The 9,064-nt window shown below is 39.7% G+C and overlaps 2 protein-coding genes across 2 annotated transcripts in view; one reads left to right on the top strand and one right to left on the bottom strand.

Moving 5' to 3' along the window:
* fbxo5 (F-box protein 5) overlaps positions 1 to 2,107 on the bottom strand; it is a gene marked incomplete at its 5' end in the record, with an annotated part of 4,516 nt that extends 2,409 nt beyond the window's left edge. The window contains one exon of the mRNA XM_084374946.1: positions 2,079 to 2,107. Within this exon, the coding sequence (XP_084231072.1) occupies positions 2,079 to 2,107 (29 nt within the window). The remainder of the gene's footprint in view (positions 1 to 2,078) is intronic.
* mtrf1l (mitochondrial translational release factor 1-like) lies at positions 2,094 to 7,310 on the top strand. The gene is made up of 8 exons (XM_084375386.1): positions 2,094 to 3,153; positions 3,736 to 3,815; positions 3,921 to 4,025; positions 4,408 to 4,486; positions 5,217 to 5,380; positions 5,765 to 5,882; positions 6,413 to 6,549; positions 6,845 to 7,310. Exons 1-8 carry the CDS (start codon positions 2,745 to 2,747, stop codon positions 7,055 to 7,057), a joined length of 1,305 nt encoding a protein of 434 aa, XP_084231512.1. The 5' UTR covers positions 2,094 to 2,744; the 3' UTR covers positions 7,058 to 7,310.
* Positions 7,311 to 9,064: the final 1,754 nt, after the last annotated feature.

Below are 9,064 nucleotides of genomic sequence, written 5' to 3'. Positions count from 1 at the left end.
ATCCTGAAATTCATTATAGTGTCGGTTTGTATCGTTAGTCGACATTTAATTTCCCAAGCCAGTCGACCGACCAGCAGCTAACGCTAACTATCCCAGCTAGTACCCCGGCTAGCTAACATTGCTCATACAAGATAATAATGCACGTAGATAAACATTTGTCGTTCGGAGGCCGGAAGAAATGAAGTGGAGCCTCTTACCTTTGTTAATATCGTTATCCAAAGCAGACTCTTGCTTCCCTCCTTTTAGCCGCTGAGCTAACTTTCGGCTGACACCCGCTCTGCAAAAGTTAAATACTCCTCAACTGAAAATCCGCCAGTGGCTCCCTCTTATTTGAAATCCGTGCACAAAAGGCGCAAACCAATCGGAGAGAAGCGGAGGTTTGTCCCTTTAAACCATCAACCAATGGGAGCTGACGTTGTCGGCGTAGGACGTCAGCGCGCAGTCGACGTGTTTCCGCTGGCATTTCCCATCTGACGTGCAACACGGATGAAAATGGCCTCTTCACGGCTGGACACTGTGGTTATAGCTTACATAAACTGAGTTATAACTACAGAACCGACGTATCTGAAGTTAACAAACCTCGGCCGAATTGAACATTAGGCTACATCCTACTATAAACAGGAATATTGGTGATGGTAGTGGACGGTAAATATTAAAAAATCCAAATAATATCTCGTAAACTGGATATTGCTAAAGGAGTTCATGTTTAAAGTATCTAATTGTTTTCAAATGTGAAATACACTTTAACAACACTCAGGTAGCTAGTGTATATTTATTATACAGTTTCAAATTGTGCAGCCTATTCACTATTCATAAAAGTGGCTATAATGGAAACTTACAGATGTGTGAGGCAAGAAATACCACATTTCCCCCACAGAACCCAGTTTCAGGTTGCATCACACTGTTCAGTTGAATCAAGAAAAAAACTAAAGTGACCTAAGTAACAACTACTAACTGACAAGGAAAACACAACTAAAATGAGACTTCAGTTCTGTCAGGAATCCCGGTGCTTGTTAAAAAAAAAAAGCTAAAAGCCTGCTCATTCACAAGACAGTTCTGTTCACACCTCTGTTTGGAATGTGTGAATGGCTCTTTCATGGAAACCAGACAGGGGGAAGTTACAGGATGGGGTAGTTAAGATGCAGGCCCTCATTTGTCTCACATTAAACCTTTCATTTTAATTCTATGACCTTTGTTATCCGGTAGAGATGACAACTCAACAATCCCCACTCAAGTCATAACCAGACTCTTTTGGGTGTTGTGAATATCAAACAGCTGAAAGCGGAAACGAGAAAACTATTTGAGGCCTGTGACAGACGGGTAGAGACAGAAAATGTGTGAAGTTGTATATGTAGAGGTGAGGAGGAGGCACCCTTTGAACCCTATAGCTTAACATCTTTGCACCCTGGAGTGCATAATGCTAATTAGATGATGATCCCAGCATCAATTCTATTTTCAGTTCAAGGTCCAATTTACAATTCCACACACATTTTAATTACAACTTCAGGGCAGCACAGGCAAAGTGGCCAACTGAGTATGCACCAGTGAAACAAAATATCAACTCAAATGCAAAGGGCCTTAAGTCCTGTGTCATTCCCAAGTTGTAAAAAGTTTATTGTATTTGTCGTAGATGGTGCATATTCTTAATATTTATTTATTTATTTTTACAGAAATTACCACAACAAACTTGTGACAGGTAGTAGCCTACATATTATGAATGAAACATATTTTTGAGGTGTGATCTACAATTTCCCCACAGATATTTGAGTTTGAGGGATTCATACATGGCACACATAGGCCTACACATCCAGACGTGAAAAAGGCAGGTAAATGATGCTCTATAAATACATTCAAATAAATATCTAATTTACTATTTAATTTAAATATATATAATTAATTATATTATAATTCTAATTATACAATTTAAAGTCTAATCTTTTTTTTTTTTTTTTTTTTTTTTAAATTAGTCTTTTTCATGTAACCGTATATCCACAGTCCCAGACTTTAGTTTGCTGCAAAGTGGAAAACTCATGTCTGGGAGACGGCTGTAATTTTGTCCGTAGAAGAAGAAGTCTTACTCACTGCGCATGCGTGCCAGATTCAACATGTCTGCGCCCTACAGCAAGGTGGTAAAGGAACAATATTTTTCTAATAAGCATTAACAACATGTAACTAGACAGTTTTCAGACAATTTATAAATTAAACCTGTTTCGTAAGAGCCACACCGATATTTAAGATAACCGGAAAACCCTACCGGAAACATCTGAACGTTTGTTATTTGATTTCAAGACTATACAAAGAGAGTTGTTTACTTTCTTAAATGCTCGCATTTTGTTATGTAGGGTGAAATCCAAACCTTCATCGCAACAACACAAGGTAGCAGTTCATTTGTGCCACCATTAAAAATAAAAAATGTACAGGTAGGGCTGTGGTTGTCGTCTTCCGCATAAATCCCCTGAAATACAACTATTTAAAACTTCAACAAAATATAGCGCTGCTTGTCGTATTACACGCACACCGATTTCAAGAATGACTTGGTTGGATACATAATACCTTTTAATATAGCGACCACAGGCATCCACATCTTTATTAGAAATAAAAACTTATACAAGTCTAACATTTTTGAATGAAATTTGGCCGCATGTTTCTTCCGGACTAGGGAGGAACATGTTCCAAAGACAAGTCATATCGTGATCTGTTTCTTTTGCCACACAGTGAATCCTCTAAAGACGTCTGCTTATAAAATGGCTTACAGAAGAGCCCTAAACCTTCTTCCGAGAGGAAAGCAGTGTATATTTAGTGTTTTCCAGAAACCACCAAATGCAATCAGTCAAACTCTTAGATTACACATTAATAATCACTGTAGCAGAACAAGACATTTTCACACTGCTACACCATTGATGGTGGCCAAGTTACTGTCGGTGGAGGAGCTTTTTGCCATGAGGTCTCTGCAGGGATACCTGAGGAAGATGGAGGCAGAGTACAGTGAATGTTTGAGAGCGGTCAACAGCAGTGAGACGGAGGAGCTGTTCGGTGAAGACAAACTGAGGGCCAAGAGGACCAAAGTGTCCCTGCTGGCTCCTCTCATCCAGAGCATCAGAGAGCTGGAGGCCAAACAAAAAGAGGTCACCGAGACTGAGATGCTCATGAAAGGTTAGTCTTCTCTGCTGCTGCCACACAAAGACCACAGAAAAAAGTTTGAATGTGGGTATTTGTTGGAATATCTCTAATTCAAAACCCACAATTCCATTTATTTTACGTTAATAGACAGTTTTTATCAATTTCATTTTTTTAATCGATTACTTCATTCAAGGATACTGAAGTTAAAAGTGTGTACATGTGATAATTCATGGCTCTGTTTCAAAGCTAGATTGGAGGCATGCATGAAGAAAATCTACAAAGACACTAAATTGAAATACTGCTAGTAGCAGTGCTTCTGTTTCAAGCACCAAGGTCTTTGTCACTTAGTCAGGAAAGAGAGAAGGAAAGGAGGAGCTGAAGGACTAGAACATCTCCTAAAAACTGTTTATGGATCAAAATGAGCATATGGGAATAAATATTTTTGGCAAATTCAGTTGTTAAAATACCTGACAAATGAAGGAACTTCACAATGATGCCAAAATCCTAAGTTTTTGACCACAGTTCTGACGGCTGATACATTTATATTGTCTCAATGTGTAAATCGTCATATCGAATAACCCTAGTTCACTGTATGTCTTTTGTTTTTCCATATAGATGAAGACCCAGCCCTGCGAGAACTGGCAGAGCTGGAAAGAGAAGGCTGTTTGCAAGATATCCAAGATCTTAGTCAAAAGGTAAAACTGTGACACATTTTTTGGTCCTTTTCTTAGTGTACTGTTCTTCACACATCACATCTGTCTTGTTTATCTTTATTCAAATAAACCTGCTTCACCCATCAGATCCTGGATCTGTTGATCCCTGAGGAGGAGGCAGATATGAGCGACCTCGTCCTGGAGGTTACAGCTGGTGTCGGGGGTCAGGAGGCCATGCTGTTCACTAATGAGGTCTGGAAGTATTTACGTATATGGTTTATTATTTTAAACTGTTCTTGTTGAGATTGTAGACTTTAAAATAAAATCTGAAAAAGGAATTAACAGCATATTTATTTAGAAAGAGAACTACAAATATAGCTCATTATAAGGTAGACACAAATGCAAATTCAGGATCCATGTACACTGTAAATGACAGAAAACCAGAAAGGAATGTTTATAAGTCTCGGGAGTGCTCTTACTTACAGATATGCTCTCAAATTTTACATCAGAAGGATCCTTGGAATAGATAAAGAAGGAATTAAATGGAGGTATGAATAGATGAAATAAAACAAAAACCCTAAAACATTTTCTGTGTATTAACAAATTGACTTGTAATGTCTCCTCTGTGCTGAAGGTGTTTGACATGTACCAGGGCTACGCTCAGCACCACAGCTGGTCCTTCGACATCCTGGAGCACATGACCAGCGACATAGGTTGGTGGACACAGACACATGTTACAGCCAGATTTAAGGGTCTCAAACAGCAGCATAACAGACAATTTTCCCCCAATACTTTTCATTTTTCACCTCCATTTTATTGGGGTAGCGACATCATGAAACCTGGCCAAATAAAACTGGAACTGGCTCAATTTGTGGCTTTTCTTACTTCAGACAAAATAATGCAATACTGTTTATGCAGCTATCATGTTATAGTCTAATTAAAGGACTCAGGATAACTCTGTTAAGAGAGCTTGATTATTTGCTTTTCCTCTGGATTACCTGGTCATGTACAAGTCAGAAACATCAGAGTGAATTTAATGTCATCTGGTGTTTCAACTTAAGAACGATGGTGAGTGATGAGTAACAAACACACATTTTGGTGTGTCAGCGAGTGACTGTAAGTAGGGATGTGACAATAGTTAGACAGAGCTGTGTATGTCAACCAAAAAATGCAAACCCCTCCTATCTTTTCACCAGCTATTGCAGTGAGTGACCTTAAACACTAGGGGGAGCCCATCTACTGTGGTCTTACTGCATATAATGTCAGCAGAAGAAGTGGCACATTTAGCACATTTTTTAAGGAAATGTAAACATTTCTACCAACACGTAAATAAATATATTAAGGCCCCTCACTTTGAGATAAACATTTGAAATAACTGCACGACACTGCCACCATTTGGCTGTAATATTCTTTCATTGGTTGTTATTTTGTACCAATGACCAGGCGGACTACGTCACGCCTCAGCCAGCATCAGCGGCCCTCAGAGCTACAAGAGGATGAAGTTTGAGGCCGGAGTCCATCGAGTTCAGAGGGTTCCCAAGACTGAAAAACAGGGCAGAATGCACACCAGCACCATGACTGTGGCTATACTGCCCCAACCCACTGAGGTATATTTTACATGGCGGATGGATTGCACAAGCACTGGGTTATAGTCTACTTAATGTACGTTATGTAACTCTTTTCCTTCTTGGTTTTAAAAGAACTGTTTTGAAACTGTTTTAAAAGAACATTTTTGTATTTTGGGGATTTATTGCTTAATCTGCATGTATTTTGAAAATATGGAAACAAACTGCAAAAATATGAAAGAAAAGTCTGAAAAGTTAGACCTCATCTTTTTTTTTTTTATTTCAGGGCCTGTTTCTCTGTTTATTATTGTTTTTAACACTAATTTTAGTAATGTGGGGAGGTCATTTAGGAGTAGGTTTGTTCTTTTGCTCATCAGATGTTAATTTAGATGTAAGCAAATTCTGAGCATTGTTGTGTCTTGTCAGATTTCTTTCACGATTAACCCAAAGGACCTGAGGATAGAAACTAAGAGAGCGAGTGGAGCTGGAGGTCAACATGTCAACACCACAGACAGTGCAGTCAGAATAGTCCATCTGCCAACAGGTAAATAAAGCTTGACAAAAAGTTACAGTTCTATTCACAGACACTGCTGTTAATGACCAAACGACTTAACTCATCACAATAACAGTTATTCTAATTAATACAACCCGTTGTATGAACCAGTATCACCCTGACCAGCCAAAGTAGGAGCAAATTTACGAAGGAAATTGATACAGGAAGTTTTTCCACATTTGCGTAAAATCTATCTGTACCACCAGAAGCAATGTGTGAACTGGACTCCTTGCTTGATGTTGCCTATATCTGAGTCAATTCACTTTCAGCAAACAACAAATTCCATCGGCATTGTCTAATAAGTGATAAGACTGTTGTTTCTTTACAACATGAGGCTCTGTTTATGTTGCTGTAAGTAGTTTTTTGTAACAGTTAAGTGTAACTATTGAAGTTAGATTAAGAGGCTTTTTAGTGCTGTCTGCCTACATGGGTCTGTCTTTCACTTTAGACTAATGAGTCAATTGAGTACATGTAAACTGGGATGGCCACATGAAAAGATTACCTGTGTGTGTGTTTGTCAGGTGTGGTTGCAGAGTGCCAGCAGGAACGGTCCCAGCTGAAGAACAGGGAGAAAGCCATGAAGGCTCTGAGAGCAAAACTGTACAGCATGAAGCTGGAGGAGGCGACCAGCAAACGCTACAACCAGCGTAAAGTACAGGTGAGATATATGCATCGTAATGTAACCTACAGGTGGAGGCAATCAAATATTATATCAAATACAGGTGTGACAAGTGGTTTAGTTCTAAAATAGTTGTAGCATTTATATTTGAAAGATCTTGAAGACACTGCATTTCAATGCCAAATAAAGACAGCAAAACCAAAAGCATGCAAAACAAAGGTAAAATGTAAAATATAATAGGAAGTTAAGAAGGTAAGGGAACTTTTTTTACAACCCCTGGTTAAAAAAAAAATACTAATCTTTCATTTTCCATCTCTTCTTTCTCCTCCGTCAGATTGGTACCAAAGGCAGATCAGAGAAGATTCGAACCTATAACTTCGCCCAGGACCGTATAACAGACCACCGGATCGGCATGACCGTGCACGACATCAAGAGCTTCCTGCTGGGAGAGGATCTGTTGGAGGAGATGAACTCGTCTCTACAGGAGTTCTCCAACCAGGAGACGCTCATGGAACTGCTAGAAGAAAACAACCAGGACAGCTCATGAGTCTGAGGAACAAGGCTCATGAATGAATGGAAACTTGTTGCTACGTGTCCGAGCAAAGAACTAATGTATCCTGTAATATTGGTCATTCCTACTCCGCAAGAAAAACTGAGGAAAAGGGTGATGATGGATTGTAAGGTTGACCAAGTCTTAACGTTTCTGTCTGTCAAAAAACAAACAAACAAAAAAACAGACATTTTACCTTCCATATGCATGGCCAAGAGTGACAAGTGGCTAATAAAATGACTCCACTGTTTACAGGTATTCATTCAGAAACAATGTGTTTAGTTAATGATTTATTCATTTAAAATGAGTGGTGCGTATGTGCTGCCTTACCTTGAAGAGCTGCAAACTTATGTACACTCTGTGGCCAGAAGATTGTGGACACTAAAACATTACACTCATGTGATTGTCAAACTTCTCATTCAAAAACACTGGGCATCGATCTGCGGCTGTAATAGCCCCCACTCCTCTGAGAAGGAAAGATTTTGGAACCTGGCTGCATGAATTCAGCCACAAGGGTAGTGGTGAGGTCAGGCACTGATGTTGGCTGATAAGGCCTGGATCGCAGCTCGCTTACATTTCATCCCAGAGGTGTTAGATATGGTTGAGGTCAGGGCTCTCTTCTGGCCACTGAGCCATCAAGTCCTTCTACACCACACTGGAGAAAACATTTCTTTATGCTGATTTTGTTTGCAGGGGCATTTTCATTACTTGAGCCACCTACTTACACCTTAGTGAAGTGGATTTAAATGCCGGGATTGGCATGTTGAAACAGTAAGAGTTGAAATGTAAGGATTTTCTGCTTTTTGTCATTTAAGAGAGTAAATGAAGAGTCTTTGGGATTTGTACTGTTAGTTGGTCAAAACAAGCAATTTGAAGATGTCACTTTGGGCTCTATGAAATTGTTGATGAGCATTTTTTATGTATTTATTTGTTTTAAAAAAATGTTTTTATACATTTTATAGATGAAACGATTAATAGTGAAAATAGTCGGCCTAAAATTAATCATGAAAATAATCGTTAGTTGTTGCCCAATCAGATAGTTTGTATGTCAAAACAAAAGCCCACAACTCAAAGATATTCAGTTTCCTGTTGGAGAAAACAATTATATTCAGCAAATATTCACATATAAGAAGCTGGAACCAGTAATATGTATGTCTATATATATATGTGTGTGTTTGTGTGTGTGTATACACATCGTTTGTTTGTTGGTATATTTAAGTATATAAGTAATTGATTAATAGACTAATCATTTCAACTACAGGAACTCGTCCAAACCCTTAAAACAGTCTCAGACTGAATTCTAACTGAAGTGTGTCCACATACTTTTGGCCATACAGTGCAGTTTCTTCGTTTTGGTTCAGTTCATGGTGCTGGAAGCTGTTTGTTTGTTGCACTTAATTGAAAACCTACATTACCCATGATGCACAGAGCACCAAGGTTGATTAATCGAGCGTGGAATCATCGCACCGCTCCGCTCGCCCACTCCTCTCAGCGTCCAGCTTTCTCCCAGCAGTCGCATCCTGCCTGCCAGCTCCAGCGCTACCGTTAGCTAGCTAATAAGGGAGTAGCAAGTCATTCCTAGTGAAGAAATACTGTTTTGATACCTCAGCATTATGTCACTCTGTTGAATAATTCGTTTGGGGAAAATGAATTTTCGGTTTTGTCGTGCCAGCGCGCCTCCTAGAAGACAAGAATCCCTCGGTGAAGTCCGCCTTTTCACTTCGACCTCGGTAGCTGCACGGGTTTAGCAAGTCAGATCGTTTTGACAAGCGAGTGGCTCATCTGTCCGCCGCTGCCTGCTGCTCCGTGACCGGGGGCGATTCGGACAAAGCCAGTCAGATGTTGGAGGGTAAAAACATCCACGGACCTCAAACGTTTTTTTCACCGGGTTGTGAAATTGAATTATCAAGCTGATCATCTGTCGTGAATGTGCCAGGGATAAGGGGAGGAGTAAGGTCTATTTTTGGAGGGCGAGAGTTTGGATCTCGCACCGACGGAAGGGGT

The sequence above is a fragment of the Pagrus pagrus genome (assembly GCF_965226575.1).
Source record: "Pagrus pagrus genome assembly, chromosome: 15".
In the NCBI taxonomy this organism is placed as follows: Eukaryota; Metazoa; Chordata; class Actinopteri; order Spariformes; family Sparidae; genus Pagrus; species Pagrus pagrus.
Note: the sequence above shows the minus strand (reverse complement) of the source record. Positions and strands in the feature narration are given on the sequence as shown.

Bases quoted from the DNA above. Each gene is read 5' to 3' on its own strand.
- mtrf1l (XM_084375386.1), top strand. From the start codon at position 2,745: ATGGCTTACAGAAGAGCCCTAAACCTTCTTCCGAGAGGAAAGCAGTGT. The intron at 3,816-3,920 runs GTAAAACTGTGA...TTCACCCATCAG, and splicing joins TCCAAGATCTTAGTCAAAAG to ATCCTGGATCTGTTGATCCC. The intron at 4,487-5,216 runs GTTGGTGGACAC...ACCAATGACCAG, and splicing joins GCACATGACCAGCGACATAG to GCGGACTACGTCACGCCTCA.